This window comes from Giardia intestinalis, chromosome 2 (genome assembly GCF_000002435.2).
Source record: "Giardia intestinalis strain WB C6 chromosome 2, whole genome shotgun sequence".
NCBI classification, from domain to species: domain Eukaryota; phylum Fornicata; order Diplomonadida; family Hexamitidae; genus Giardia; species Giardia duodenalis.
This window is the reverse complement of record NC_051857.1, coordinates 314,485-329,601: the sequence shown is the minus strand read 5'-3', so window position 1 is coordinate 329,601 and position 15,117 is coordinate 314,485. Positions and strand designations below refer to the sequence as shown.

General features: G+C 52.3%; 5 protein-coding genes and 1 non-coding gene across 6 annotated transcripts; 3 read left to right on the top strand and 3 right to left on the bottom strand.

The window, feature by feature from the left end:
- Positions 1 to 41: 41 nt before the first annotated feature.
- GL50803_0010976 (putative Carboxypeptidase) lies at positions 42 to 4,310 on the top strand (the record flags this gene model as incomplete). The annotated part of the gene is made up of 1 exon (XM_001708218.1): positions 42 to 4,310. One exon carries the CDS (start codon positions 42 to 44, stop codon positions 4,308 to 4,310), a length of 4,269 nt encoding a protein of 1,422 aa, XP_001708270.1.
- A 114-nt stretch (positions 4,311 to 4,424) lies between these two features.
- GL50803_0010978 (uncharacterized protein) lies at positions 4,425 to 4,925 on the bottom strand (the record flags this gene model as incomplete). Its single annotated transcript, XM_001708219.1, has 1 exon — positions 4,425 to 4,925. One exon carries the CDS (start codon positions 4,923 to 4,925, stop codon positions 4,425 to 4,427), a length of 501 nt encoding a protein of 166 aa, XP_001708271.1.
- Positions 4,926 to 4,932: 7 nt separating this feature from the next.
- GL50803_0010979 (uncharacterized protein) lies at positions 4,933 to 5,925 on the bottom strand (the record flags this gene model as incomplete). The annotated part of the gene is made up of 1 exon (XM_038045641.1): positions 4,933 to 5,925. The coding sequence occupies one exon, from the start codon at positions 5,923 to 5,925 to the stop codon at positions 4,933 to 4,935; it is 993 nt and encodes a 330-aa protein (XP_037901685.1).
- Positions 5,926 to 6,117: 192 nt separating this feature from the next.
- Positions 6,118 to 6,190, top strand: GL50803_00t0019. The gene has a single exon. It is a non-coding gene; the product is annotated as a tRNA-Ala (tRNA).
- Positions 6,191 to 6,890: 700 nt separating this feature from the next.
- GL50803_00117192 (uncharacterized protein) lies at positions 6,891 to 7,844 on the top strand (the record flags this gene model as incomplete). Its single annotated transcript, XM_001708220.1, has 1 exon — positions 6,891 to 7,844. One exon carries the CDS (start codon positions 6,891 to 6,893, stop codon positions 7,842 to 7,844), a length of 954 nt encoding a protein of 317 aa, XP_001708272.1.
- Positions 7,845 to 10,003: 2,159 nt separating this feature from the next.
- Positions 10,004 to 10,624, bottom strand: GL50803_0015326 (Glutathione S-transferase-like protein; the record flags this gene model as incomplete). Its single annotated transcript, XM_001708221.1, has 1 exon — positions 10,004 to 10,624. One exon carries the CDS (start codon positions 10,622 to 10,624, stop codon positions 10,004 to 10,006), a length of 621 nt encoding a protein of 206 aa, XP_001708273.1.
- Positions 10,625 to 15,117: the final 4,493 nt, after the last annotated feature.

The following is a 15,117-nucleotide window of genomic DNA, read 5'->3' as shown; positions in this document are numbered from 1 at the left end:
CAGATTCTTGGGCGAGCTAAGAAAAATACCAGAATCTAAAAATGCACGCTCAGCGGGTAACCCCCGAAGAAAATGAGATCATGGGGACTCTGTTATCGCGTGGAGAATCATATGACATCTCAGACACAGTGTCTGCTAGGTGCATTTTGCGGCCAGACCGGCAGGCTCTTTTCAATCAGACCGTCTTGCCGTCCTTTAACCACAACCCAGAGCTAGCCATTAATAACGCAGACAAGCGCTTTGAAGGTGATAACATGTCTAAATCGCAGATGAAAAAGCTCGTGGAAGATCCGCGGGACAACGTAGCTGTTCCTGATCCTCGCGTACGGACTGATATTCCACGGCGAGTAGTTGGCCCCTTCTATCCCCCAGATAACCTCAGGATTAATTCCTCTTCGTCTCCACTCAATGACAAGGCGACAATAAAGCTTTATATAGAGCGAGCAAAGAGGCGAGACACAGATCTGGTGGTGGCCAATCCGCAGCGTATCCTTCTTTATCATGCGTTACTCGTGAGCGAATACAGGGGCAAGGGATGGTATCAGTGCAAAGGGACCACTCGTTGGGGAGATTCCCTTGTCTTTGATGCACGCTTTGAGGCAGGAAATCTCTTCTCTGCAGCACGTGTTCTTGGCTCTCAGCAGTACGAGCTTATGATGAGCCCAGATTTTGGCACTTGTGAGCACATGAATTGGTTCTATTTTGCGATCGGTAACGTGAGAAAGCATACTAGGTACACATTCAAGATCCTTAACTTTGTAAAGCCCACCTCGATGTTTTTGGAAGGAGCTGGCATTTTGGTGTATACTCCATCACAACATAAAAAGGGTTGGAGGCGTATGGGCGAGGAGATATGCTACTATCCTAATGTGCTGAAAAAGAGAGGTGAATACTATTACGGAATGGTTGAGAATATCTATGCAAACCCAATTGTAGAGGCTGCTGCGGAGCGCCCTAAGACATCGGGGACAAAGTCTAGGCCAGCTAGTCGTGCGGCATCTAAGTCTGGAACACGAGCAAAATCATCTGACAAAAAGGAGCAGAAGCCCATAACTAAGAAGAAGAAGGTGTCATCTAAACCACAGCAAGATGTGATGGGATCCCAGTACACTCTTTCCTTTAGTTTAACATTCAAATCAGACGAAGACATTGTTTTCTTGGCCTCTGCCTTTCCATATACTTACACTGATCTTAACAGATACATGGAATATTTGCGCGCTATCCCCCTGGTGCGGATAGAGAAGCTTACACGTACACTCATGGAGAACAGTTGCAATGTAATAACAATGGGTGGCACGTCCCAGAGTAAGGAGCTCATAGTAATTCTTGCACGGGTTCACCCCTGTGAGACTTCCGGAAGTTATGTTCTTCAGGGGCTTCTGGACTTTCTATCTGGCCGTCGCGACGCAGAGCTGAAACGATACATTACGTGGCTATTGAACCATGTTGCCAATAACAATCCAGAGTTTCTGCTTCAGGATAATTCAGTGGAAGGCCCAGATGTTTCTCTTGGCAATGCTGGAGCTCAAGAGGACATGCAGATGCGTGACTTAGCTGCAACCATATCGCCACAAGAGCAGCCAGCAGCTGAAGTAACCCCTAAAATTGTCCTGAATCCTGATGGATCTCGACCAGCTCCACCGCAGCAGTACATCCCGCCAGATTTACCCTCACAGGATGAACTGTTTGGTGTGGCTGGAAATTACTACGGCATAGATGAGCGCTACCGACAAAATAATCACCTTACGGCCGAAGAGCTAAAGGAATTGAAGGTGCGTTTATATAAGAATGAGCTTCTTAGAAAGTTTCTCCTAGACAAGTTTTTGTTCAAGATCGTCCCCATGGTGAACGTTGATGGTGTTATAGTAGGGAATTCGCGTGTCGATATCGGGCGAATAGATCTCAATAAGCATTGGGCCACAACCACTAACCTAGACAGTCCTACGCTGTTTGCCCTGCGGGAATTGATCCAGGACTATGTGATAGAACAAAAGTACACATTGAAATTTATAATGGACATTCACGGAACCTCGAAGCAACCCAACTTCTTTCTCCATACCAATGAGAGCATTAATTACGCTGATCTTAAGCGTCTCTTCTGGATTTCTTGCGGTCAGTTGGGCCTTATTCCTAATCTCGGAATGGAAAACATGGTCTCCTTCTTCACTCACGACCTGATTAGCATCAACACTTTACTAAATACCGCTCGTGAAAGGCGAAGAGAACAAGAAAAAGAGAAGTCGTCTCAGGACTCTATGCTATCATCCACCACGTCTAAACTATTGGACTCATCTTCCATAACGACTCAGCGGACTGGAGGAGTCGACAAGGATGTATTCGAAAAGCTATACAAAGAAGCAATGGACAGGCATATGGCAACTAAGAACGCACTGTTTGGGGCCAATACTTATGAGTCTATGATCAAGCCAGAGCTAGATGTCCCCCTTATAGAGCGCTACTACGAAGAACAGTTTATTAAGTTTGTAGGTGTCAACATAATGAAGACAGACTTTGCAAAGGCTGTATTTTCAGCAGAAGGAGAAGAAGGGGGAAACATAACAGCTAAAAAGGAAGCAGAAAGCAAATCTTCGCTGCTTAAAGCAGCCTACAAATACACCATAAATCCTAACGAATACGCGCTCTTGCGGCATAAGATCATGATGGCAACGTACAAAACTGTCCAAGAGACCTCTTCAACTAGTCACACAGCAGAGAATTCGCGTGTCCCCAGTGCAGGCGTGGGGAGCGGACAGGCAGGCGGTGTAGGGGTCAGATTTAATCCTACAACCACGATTGCCCCGGCTTCTGGAAAAGGACCACAAGTCACAGGGGTACTGAGCACACGTAATGATAGGCTAGAACAGAAGTCTCCACAGATACACCAGATCCCAGAAGAGTCTCCTTATCGACTCCTTTTCTCTGAAATGATCTTTCCTATCATGCTGCAGAATAACAAGGAAAACTATATCTTTGATCTTAAGAGTTGTACCTACAACAATTCCGAAGTCACTAAACCGGGTACGTTGCGTGTATATGGTGTCAAGAAATGGGCGTGCGAGAACATCTACACGATTGAGGCCAGTGTGTATGGAATGAGCAAGGTTGACCTAGAACAATCGCTGGATGTAGTTAAATATGGAGGGATCTTGGATTTGAGAAACTGCAACTTCATGTCCATGTTCTCTTCAGAGACAATGGACACGACATCTGAATACACTCAAGATACTACCAACAGTTTGCCCACTGGGGGAGATTACTCATCTGCTCTAGCAGCAACAACAGCTCCGGGTGTGGTACCTGTGGAAGGAGACCCGAATGACCCGAAGCTAGGTGCTATGGGAGACGACTCTCGCGTTTTTGAGAGCGATTGGCCTCTGGACAACCGGCACCTCACTCCCCTAGATTATTTCATCTATGGAGAGGCACTGATATCTACTCTAGGAACAATGTATGACAAGAATTGCGAAGCATATACAGGCGAGCTGGAGAAGATCAGGGCAGACTATGTTACGTGGATGAAGCATGCCTTCAGTTATCTTATTACCAATCCGAAGAGAGACATTGTCGGCTTTGACATGGATAAGCTCTCTCTTTCTCTGAAGGCAAAACTCAAAGAGCGAATACATATCTTTGCGCAATTTGAGGCTCTGAGTAACACAGAATTCGATCACGTTGTTTCCATTAATAAGATCATTGCCACCACCAAAGTATTTGACTTCTTGGACAAGAACGGTTACGACCAGCCAGTCTCAGACTCTGACGATAGCCAGCCCCCGGAGTATGAGATATCTGAGGCCGAACTCAAGAAGTTAGATAAGCTAAAGACGAAGGACCAACGTTTACAAGAGAAGCGAGAGCGTTTGGAGCTAAGAGACTGCGTTAAGACCATGGTCATGGAGCAGATGAATCCTGAAAAGTTGAAGAAACTGCAAGAAAAGGGAGTGAAGGGCAAGAAGGGGAAGAAGGGTAACAAGAAAGGAAGCAGAGCAGCGAGTGCTTCAGTCGCCAAACCAACACCTCTGCCACCAGCCAGGTCAACGCCACAGGTCCCAGGTACCCAGGCCCCGGGAGCTTCCACCATAGTGGGTGATAGCCTCATGAGCACCATCGGAGTTAGAATCCAGGAAGCACAGAGCGGCATATTTGGAGACGGAGGTCCCAGCATAATGAGCAAGAACCCACGAATGGCTACCCTACCTGATACACCAGATATCAGCAGAATTGCGGGCCCCGATGAAACGATGCGGAGTATCAATAAGACGTATGATGAAGGGCGTGGGCCGGACTCAGACGAAGAGGGGCATCACTAGTGAGCTGTACTATCTCCAGTACTGTCTTTGTGGACCATGATTTCAAGCACAGTCGTACAGTGCATATGCTCACGCTTCCGAACAGAATCAGAATAAATGCAGCTATGGTGGTCCTTATGACTCAGCAAGGTCCAGAAGGATATCAATGAGACCGTCAAGGCACAACTTTCGAGGTGGCTCGGATTGTGAAGACCGTGCAGGCCGACGGCCGCCTGGGACAAAAAAGACGACTCCTGCATCTCCGTCATCCGATGCCCCATCACTCGTCTCACTATCAGATGGGGCGGACGGGATCTTTGTCCGAGGACGCCGCCGAATGAGTTGGGCGACGACTTCATAATCCTCAGAACTTGTTGAGGTTGCATCACTGTTTATGTCAGAGCTTTCGTCGAGGAGCATAAGCCTAGTGCTCCTTGTGCGGGTAAAGCGCTGCCGCTGCAGCTTTTTAGGCCGTAGCTTGGCCTTGACTGGAGTGCGGACAGTATGCCAGGGGCTCGCTAAAATGGTGAGATATTGCTCTGCAACTGCAACATCAAACGACGCACTACTTTCTGAAGAGGTGTCTGAGAAGGATGCAACATTCTTTTCGCGTGTGTTCGTGCCACCACGTTTCATTTTTTTGTTAGCTGTCAGCCAAAATGCTTGCCGTCAAGATGCTTCCAGTTGCTGAGAGATCTTCAACACGGCCCTTCATCCGCCGCAGCCGATCGTGTGTAATAGCCAGCTGATTTCCTAAATGCGAAATCTGCTTCTCGGCCTCCTTCCGAAGAGTTGTAAGGCTAGAAAGGTATGCCGTGTTACATTCCTTGAAGAGCCTGTCACTGTCGTTCATCTTCCGGTCAAAGCCATCTATCCGCTGTTGAAGCACGTTCATGTTGTACTCGAGAGTATGGTTTTGCTCCTTAAGCGCGCTTTGTACCTTATTATATAGTTCCGCTTCACTTAGAAGCTGTGATATCTGTCGGTCTCTTTCGCAAATGATAGACTGAAGCTTTGTATTTTCCTTCTCCATATTGGTCAAAGTTGAAGAAGCAACCCTGGATGCAGCTGCCGACTCGGATAAATTTTTGCTGAACACAGAAAAGTTTCTTGAACAGCATTCTGCTTCCTCTAGAATACTTTTGCAGCCATTCAACACGCAAATCAAAAGGTCATTGTCTTTGTCCGGAATGGATAGTAAATTAATGGCTTCTGAAAATAAACTAGGGGCTTCTGATTGAGCCCGTGTTCTTGCAGCGGGAGCGATTGACGATCTAAGTCGCCGCAGTACTAGGTATATCTGGTCTAGAATCTCAGTAATCTGGGAAACCTCTAAAAAGTGTAATACTGGAAGCTCTGATTGAGTCGCGGCATTAATAGAATCACGAACAAAGGGATCGTGCGGTGCCTGGATGCTTTTATTTGCTGTTTGTGGGAGAATCAGAGGGTCATGCTGGTACTCTGTTGTGTTTGACCGTGTTAATGGCCGAAGCTCTACACTCCCGAAATCTGGAGCTGAGGACTTCAGATCCATGCCAGATAGTTCAGTTTTAAGTTTGAAGTACTTATCTCGCAGTCTAGATGGAAGACACAGCAGCACACTCTCCGCTATCTCTAGCAAAACCTCTGTATTCATTTTTAGGCGGGTTTATTTGATTAAAGATTAGTATGGTTCGATAATACAGTCACCTGCGACGGGGCGGGGCGGGGGTTCACGCTCGCGCTCCGGGCGCAGCCAGCCAGGCAGTAAACGAGGACACGAGGCGCCGCTCCCGGGCCACACAACACGGTACTCTGCCATCTGTTCTGGTATTTTTCTCCGCTCCGAGGGCGGTTAGCTCAGTTGGTAGAGCGCTTGCCTAGCATGCAAGAGGCCGGGGGTTCAAATCCCTCATCGTCCACTTTCCGTCCCGCTCCACCGCACGGCCTGCAGCTCAGCGCGCCCTTGTGGGGCCTTGTCGTGCTCGCTGGGGCGCTTCCTGTTAATTTCTGGGGCCTTGCTCTTCGCCGTAAATGACCGACCTTGACCATGTGTGCTGTTCTGTACATGCAGCAGCTAGTTGTGAGCCGCGCCATCACCCCGTGGACGACCGTGGTCTGCAGCTTGTTCAGCGCAGCTTTCACTCGTTCTTGTAAGTATAAAGGCGCGCAAATCATCTCCCTGTTAGTCAATATACTCAGCTAGTGGGTCTACAGTGTGCCGAGACTAAAGCTCGTTGTAGAATTTATTGCAGGCATACTTAGAAGCACACAGGATCTTCACAGCGCACAGCACGAGTCTAAACTTATCTAGTGCTAAACTTTCGAAAAAAGACTGACAGTAGACTCGCTATCCCTGGTAAACGGGCATATATGTGTGAATAAAATACCAGTAAGGCTATGCAGAGCAGGGTCTACGTTGAAGAGGCCTGGATCTCGAAATGGAAAGAGAAAATAGAGCAAAAAAGTGAAGAATATTCTTCGAAAACAAGCGGCAGAAATAGTCCTAGATGCTAGATGAAGCATATCCTGGTCACAGAAGCCGCCGGCGACGCCAAATCACAACCGTTACGCTATATTAATGCATCAGATTGTGGCCATATATAATATTTGCAGAAGACCATGGTTGGCTGCTGTCTATCACCCGCTGACCAAATTGAGGTCCTTCGTAAGCTAGCTGAAGAAGTTATCAGGGTACGAAAGATCCAAGAGACTGCAAATGATCTTGTTGCAAATCCTTACAGACTTTATACTTACGTTATAAAAACGTCTGTAAACTGGCGCAAAATTGCCACGGAGATCAACCAAAATCGCAACAGGATCTACCACTGGTACCGTGAAACGCATCTAAGAAACATTCTGAACATAAAGATGACAGAAGAAGATCGTCAGATTATCCGTGGAATTATCATAGATGGGATTGAAAGCAGAAGGATTGTGAGAGAAGACATCTATGGAAAGGTTCGCGAGAAATTTGGGAAAAAGTATCCACGCCAAGAATTGCGGATGACTTATAACAATATAATCAACAGCCGTAGTATCAAAACCCTCTTCAAGAAGTGCGGTATTCAGCATTCCTCGAGACGCAGCAGATCATGTGCGGCCATCCATCACCCATCTAGCGCAGAGCAGTGCCTCCCTAACGAGGAGGTGTTTAAACCACCCGTATTTCGCCTACCTGGTTACAATGATGAAACCCCATCTTCTCCTCAGGACGAAGACGAAACAGGGACGTCTGTACCTGAGAACTCGCTATCTGCGCCACCAGAGTCTGTTGCTTGCAGCATTGTCGAGCCAAGGAACCTACCATCCAGCCTTTCCTTGGTTCCGCCCTTCGCGCCCACTCCTAGCGCTGCTCCGAATGTTTATCCGATCCCGGGTGTCTATCCGGCCCCTGGTGCCGTCCCTTATCTCCAGGCGTCGGGGGTGCTCAGTCTACAGCCGACGCCCTACCCCTTCGGCTTCGGGGTGCCGCTGACATACGTCCCTGTTCTGATACAATCGCCAGGACATACTGGCGGATGGCCCGTGGGCACGGGTGACGGTCCGCTCGGAAGGCCGACCAGGCAGCCCTGAGCCCCTGCTGCACCGCCTCGCACCAGAGGAGGAATCACGGTCTACAGCCAGAAGGGCAAAAGAGGCGCGTGGGTGGAAGCGCTCTCCCGATTTTCTTTTCGAGCTCGAACAGAACAGCCGTAGAGACTGTACGAAAACATCCTACAGTACCATCGAGGCCTCGCACGGAGGGGTTCTGAATGGACGAACGCCTAGGCTGGGAGCCATTCTAGAGCCGATTCTGGCCGAGGAAGGGGCTCCCCGCTTACGGGGGCATGGCGGCTCCGCTGGCCACGTACGGCGACAGTTGCCGGGTCAGCGGCCCAGCCAAACCAGCGATGCCGCTGCGGAAGCCACCCCCGGCCCTGTCCCACACAGTCGATGCCCTTGGCAGCCGCCTGCTCCAGTCCAGATCCACCCCACTGGCTGCGTACCAGGGCCAGACATCTAGCAACCACAGAGACACGTCCACCGAGGCCGACACTGGCTGCACACACCGACCGGCGCGTCGATTCGAGGCACAGACGCGCATTTTTTCTTTTGTCCGGCGAGATTCCGGGCTGCGCTGGCTGCACGGATGCACGCAGCTGTTCCGCGCCGGCCGGGGCTTTCCGAGGCAGGCCTTGCGCGAGAACGCGACGTCTCGTGCAGGTCCACCGACCCTCTGGCGGGCCCACGGCCGCGGAGTGTCCGTCCCTGTTGCGATGCAGTGCACACGGCTTTGTAGCACGTGCAGAGACCCAGTTGCCCTGCCCTGGCTGTGGCTCCTGCGCGCTGCGGCCAGCCACTGAGACCAGCCCCCATTGGAGCAGGCCACGGCAGGGCCCGCCGGACAAGCTCTCTACATGAGCACATGCTGCACAGCTTAGAGGCGAACGCTGCACAGCCCGGCTAGTGCTCGCTGCCCCTATCGCTGCGTGGTACCTCTTCGTGAGACGACTGCGCAAGGCCACCCGATCGAGGGCTACGGCAGGACGCAAAGAGTGGACTAGTTCAGGGCGTTGTGCATCTAGTAGGCCTGTGAGTACGCCTAGGTCGTGTATAGCTATTACATCAACATACTCATGTAGGTGGATACAACTGATTGCTCCGAATGGACTGGTTCTTGATGGCGTGGGCTGATGGAAGGACGCATTTGTATTACAGGTCCAAGCATAGAGGGTGGCAGCAGGAAACGAAAAGTGGCCTGATTGCTGGTGTGCAGGTAAATGCAGCTATTTACATTTGACTTACCTAGCATACTGGATGATCATACTGATTGGATTCCGATAAAATGCATGCACGAGACTTACTGGTGTCTACTGATTTAAGAATTGAATGAGCAAACGCTAGGATAAGCTTGGTATGCCAATAGATAAATCACATTTAGGGAGGTAACAATGAAATTTGTAGGAATAAAGAGACGCTCATAATATGCTGTTTCGATGATAGTAAAGGCTCTAGCACGAAGTTCATTAATCTATTATCAACAGAGATAATAAGAAATCCAGGAGAAATGATAGCGAATCTATAATACACCCCATAAAAGGCTATAAGCACTATGGGATAATTAAGAAATGTGAAGGATATACCAGAGAATGTTATTTAAAAGGAAAGAAGTGCGTATTCAAAATCAGCAATAGTAACAAGGATAGCCTCGTTGCCAAGGATTCCATCACTGTCATCCTTATTGTCAACCTTTCTGTCAGAGGTTCTTTTACTGTAGGAAAGTATAAACATAATCATCTATTTAAGTGGTAAACGCATCGTCTAACATCTGCTCAGCAGCCTTACACAGAAGTCCCGAAATAAGTAGTCACGGGGCAGAGTCTCCTGACGCTGCCAAATAAGCATATATAGTGCTCCCTCTGCATGGAGCACTGGAGGCCCGGCACGGAGTGGCCACAACTTCTCGTGGATACAGGCTGGTCGAAGCCGCTGGTGGCTGTATCCTCCAACCCCCTGCTTCAGAGCGTGGCTGCGCATGCTCTGCACGGCGCCTTCTCCTGCAGTGTCCGTGCGCTCGCCGGATGGAGCGAACCCAGCTAGCTACGCGGCCGCCACTGCAGGCCCCTCTTCACCCTGTATGCAGAAGCGCTGACCCGGGAAGAGGTGTCCCAGGGAGCCACGGGCAGCTGGTTGGAGTGAAACACGTTGGGGCTTTTTGAAAATGGCCCTGTCCCGTGCCGGCCACGCGGCCTCTAGACCAGCGAGGCGAGGAGCTTCTTGATCCCTGGGCGCGCACGGTAGCCATCAGATAGCTCGCGCAGCGGTGGAAACTGGTCCACGAGCTCCGGATACTCTGCGTCCGCATAATACAGGACCTCCAGGACCGCGTAGTCCGAATAGAGCGGCTCGGGAGCCAGGCTCCGGAGGCTCAGCACGTCCCGGGTCAGAACGGTCAATCCCGGAAGGATCCTGTTCTGTCGGTAGGCCGCGATGCACTCCGAGCGCGTCATCTCTGCCCCAGCGGCAAGGGCCTCTGCCACGGCTTCGGGCTCCTTCCAGACGGCGGCAAGAAGATCCTCACAGAAGAGCACCAGGGCCCGCGCAGCAGCCTGCACCTGCAATGACGTGCTGTACCGCCCCAGGCTCGCCCCCAGGTACTCTAGAATGACCATGCCCCCGGCCACCCGCGCTGCGCTGTCTTCCCACACGGGGAGCGTGCACGATGGTGCACCTACCTTCGCCGCGGCCACCTGCTCAGCGCTCGCCAAGGGCGCCCACTCGTACCGTATCTCCAGGTCTGCGAGCAGGAGCCGGCACTTCAATGCGGTGCCCCGGGCGTCGTAGTACGTGAGTCTCGGCGGAACTACGTCCATTTTACTTCCCCGGTGGGCTCGTATCAACCGTGCCAAGGTGCGAGGCAACCCCTGGCACGCGGGCCGCCTCTCCCAGGGGGAGATCCTTGGGTTTCAGTTTACAACCTGAGCACCAGCTTCGTGTAGCTGCTATGCATTGCTAGCTACTACTGCCTGCATAGATAGTGGTGGGGTTGGGGTGGACACTAGGCTGGCGCGGTTTATGGAGGTCGTCTGCCTCCCGGGTCGCTTGAACCTAGCCGGAGTCTTCCCATTGGACCCTCTAAGTCATATCACGAATCATAGGACGGATAAACTAGCCCCTAGCGGGTCAAAAGGGTCGGCAGTGATCGCAGCCACTGTGTCACTCGAGGACCTGTTGAGGCCCGGGACTCTGCAGAAGCCCCTCACTAGCTCGGTCTTGAAGTCCACGCTCTTGTGTGCCAAGATCCACGTCTTGTTATGCGTGCCGTGCTTTCCAGTACAATCGTGCTTATACTTGTCGCCCTCTCTAATGCAGCTTCTAATGCTACCATGACGGGAGTTCTCGCTGTTTTGTACTTCATGTTTGTCAACACGGCCTAGGTGCCCTGCTGTCTGCTCTGCAGTCGCTTTATCTCCTGCTAAAAGGAAGTGAGAGCTCTTGGGTATCCGGTAAGACGTCCGGGCAAACGCGATAATGCTTCGATGAGTGTACGTTAGTCGCATCGGCACAGAGCGCGTGCTAACCGGACGAAGCCATGTGCCTGCTGACTTCTATACAATATTCTAAGGCTATCCGGTCTCTGCATGGCACCGCCAGGTGTGTAGTGGGGCCTGTGGCCATTAAGACCCAGAAGAGCCTCTTCTCCTACTTGGCTTCGGAGTCACTCCCAGTAGAGTATTGTTATGAGGCTGGTGTGCAGAGAAACACCGAATAGTTTGTACCGGTACACATGACCCCTTATCCCCAGACGGCACTCGCCATGGCTAGGCATTCGTAGAACCGCAGCATCGTGGGCTTGTGCACCGCTCACTGCCCATGCACGTGTAGCTGCAGACACACAAGCCAGTCGAGAGGCGCTTGCTTGCCCGGCTCCCTCATCACTGTTCAGAACATCGAACTCCTTATGCGAGCCACCGCCGCCCTGGGCAAGCGGGTCTCCCTCATCCCTGCATCAACCAAGATCAAAACCTAGAGTTCGAACTCAGGTGTCAAGCGACTCTGGTGGGAGAAAAAGAACTTTTGTTCTGCCCTCTTCCCAAGAACGAGACAGGACAACCACGATCAGGGGACGATCATGATACGCTCCACAAGGCAGCCCCGAGCCGCCTGGAGACCAGACCCTGGCCTTCCTCGAGACCTAGCAGATTGCGTTCCACTGGATGTACATGGGTGGCGTTTGCATGGCGCAGGGAGACGCAGGCTGATGGGTACAGCGGTCTTGCTCGACATAATGAACTCCAACAGTAGACGGCCTCTGCCAGGCGAGTGTGCCCCGTCCCGAGGAGCTGCGTCGGGGCCTTCCTCCGGCTGCGACACACGAGGTATCTGGACTCGGTCCCTCAGGGCCCTGCGCATGCTTCTGTGCTGCGGGAGACAGAACCTGCTCGCCAGGAGCTGAAGGAGAGGCCCCGCTCAGTACCCATGCCGACGACACATTCAGCTTCCATAGTGACGACAAGCCTGGCGAAACGCTATAGCTCGACGGTCAACACTGGGTGTGGGAGCACTGAGGGGCAGGAGGCCTCCTTTCTAACTAGTCTCGAAGGAGCTTCCAAGACAACGAAGAGCCGAAGCTAGTGATGATGCGCCGATCATTTGCCACGCTTGTCGAGATGGACCCACACGTGACCTATGTGAATCCCTCGACAGGCAAGTCGGCCCTTGGGGTGCTTGGCTGACAGAGGCGGACTGATCCCGACCGCACCGAAGAGTGGTAGCGGCTTGGACCACCTGCCGGGCGTCTGCCGCAGTAGCTGGCAGTGTCTGACATCCTCGAGTAGATGGGCGCCAAGCGAGACGGCCTGAGGGTGAACCAGTCCTGACCGCTCCCGGTGTCTCAGACGACGCCTCTTAGAGAGGTGGCCCTGGACCGACGCCTCGACAGACCGAAGCATCACCCCAGGTGTGCTGTGCGGTGTGAAGACGGACGTAGTCCGCATCGTCAGCTGAGCCAGACGCACTGCACAGGGTGAGCGTCGACATGATCTCGTGCTAGGTGATGGACCACCTGCAAGAGCGCACTGCGATCCATGGGCAGAGGGATGGGCCTCTTCCCCGACACCACCGCATGGGATTACTCCATCGGCATCCATGAACGCGTACTCTGACTCCAAGACAGAGGCGTACGGGGGGCGCGCTCTCCCGGTCATACTCGGGACCGATGATACAATCCACGAGGAGACGAAGAGGCACCCCGAGGAACGGGGTAGACACCCGGGGTCGTGGCGTATCCCATCTTCGTCGTAGAGCATCAGCGCCACAAAGCTACTCCGGAGTACATGGCCAGAGTCAAGCTTCCAAGGCCAGATCCTGTGACCGACGGCAGGCCCTGATATAGCGGGTGTCCACCCAGGTGCCAGACGATAGTTGACTCCGATGGGTCAGAGGAAGGGAAGTCCTAGAGGGCACCGCGAGGAGCGGCAGCTTCCAGGGGAAGCGGGAATAGGAGTTCTTCCGCCGGGATCAAGGGCATCCGCCTCTCGAACTCTGGATTTGGATCTCGGCTGGTACAGGGGCGAGAGAGACTCGCTTGCCCAGGGTGGCGGTGGCTCGCATGGGAAGATTACTCAGATAGCAGGCGACAGCCCCACCCCGGCTAAAAAACTTGAGGCAGCCGTTGCACCCGCCGCCCCCAGGACAGAGCTTCTGCACGCATGGCCAGCTGCCCTCGTCAGTCCGGTCTACTGGTCCAATAGTCTGGGGACCCTTTACGCCGTTTTCTGGCATACGATGTATCGCAACTGCTCATGGGAGTAAGCAGTATGAAAAGGCAATTGCATGTGTGGACAGCGTGTTATGCTCGTCTCAGAGGACCGATGTGTCTAAATACGGATCGCTGTACTGAGCCACACGCCCCACTGTCTTGCGCCAGTGACTGCCTCCACCACTGCACTTGCTACAATGGAGCTGTGTCGGCCCAACAGATTGAACATGCCCCATATCGGCTCCCTCTGACGATGCGTACACGCCGCATAAGGTCTGATAGTAGAGCGGACACCGTGTGCCGAGGCGTCTGCCATTGATGGGAGACAGCACTTGGTTGCACCAGAGGTGCCTTTATGTAGGCCTACAATCTCTGTGCCTGCCCATCCACCGGTTGTAATGACAACTGCACACTCGGAAAGGCGCTATGGAAAGCTGCCTTTCAAGATGAGACGTAAACCCACATATAAAGCCAGAAGCAGAACCTTGTGCACAAACTGTTATGATCCTAGTGTGGTGACCGGTTTGGACTGCGGCACGCTCCTCGCCTATCTTATGTTCGTTTGCATGGTCGCTGCTAATGTTGAACAGGACTGCGAGGAGATCTGTCTTTGGCTGCGCTCATCTTATAACACTTACCCCTTGATGACACACCTTAGCAAAGGAGGATGTCAGCCAGGTGCGTAGAAGGCTGCCCGTGCATGACGATTCCTGGAGAACTGGTTCATACAGAGAAGGTAGAGGTGACTAGCGGACCAGTTGGGCAAGGCTGACACCAGAGAGGCCAGCCACCGACCTGGATTGCAATAGGGACGCCTGTAGTGTCTTTCTTCCCTTCGGGTGTAGAAAGGTCGTGAGGCCCGCGGACAAGCTAGACGCTGCTTTCTGATTTTATGCATTTGTAGCAGCATAGTGTTTATAGGGGTCTGCTTTGCCTGAGGCCGAGGACGTTCGCTTCCTCCTCGTATACGGACGAAGATCGGTTATAAGGATACACTGTGCAGGCTGGTACCAGTCGACGTGGTTGCTGTCCACAAATGTCTCGCCTGCGTCTTCTCATGGCAGATGATTACTAGCAGCGCTCTCAGCCCACGTGGCTAAGTCTACGGTGCATCTCCATTTCGGTCAAGGGTTGTATACGCATTACGTAGTCTGATTGATCATCAGCCAGGATAGTGTGGTCCACTCCTGTCCCCTGCTTGTCCATCTCGTGCAACTACTGCTGATGGCTTTTCTGGGTCAGTGGGTGCTTCCGTCAGTCCCACAAAGGAATGTGTCATGCAGACGGCCACTACAGGCAAGAGTCTTGTCTATCAAGAAAAGGGTCAATCGGTTTACTGCGTGGGGATCCTCTGTGCGTCTCATATAAGCCCGGCAGACCTTGTGCCCCCAGTATCTCCTCACAAGCCCCACCAGGCTCTTTTACCGTCTGGAATATCGCTACTGCCAAGCACCTTAGCTTCACTTGGCCACCCAGGGCGTTGACCCTTTGCAGCGCACTGTGGGCGTACTCACTGTGGGAGATGCACAATCAGCATTGGTCTTCTCAGCTCATCGTCTGTATGGTACTATGCTGCTTCTCAGCACAACCCATTCTGTCGACCAG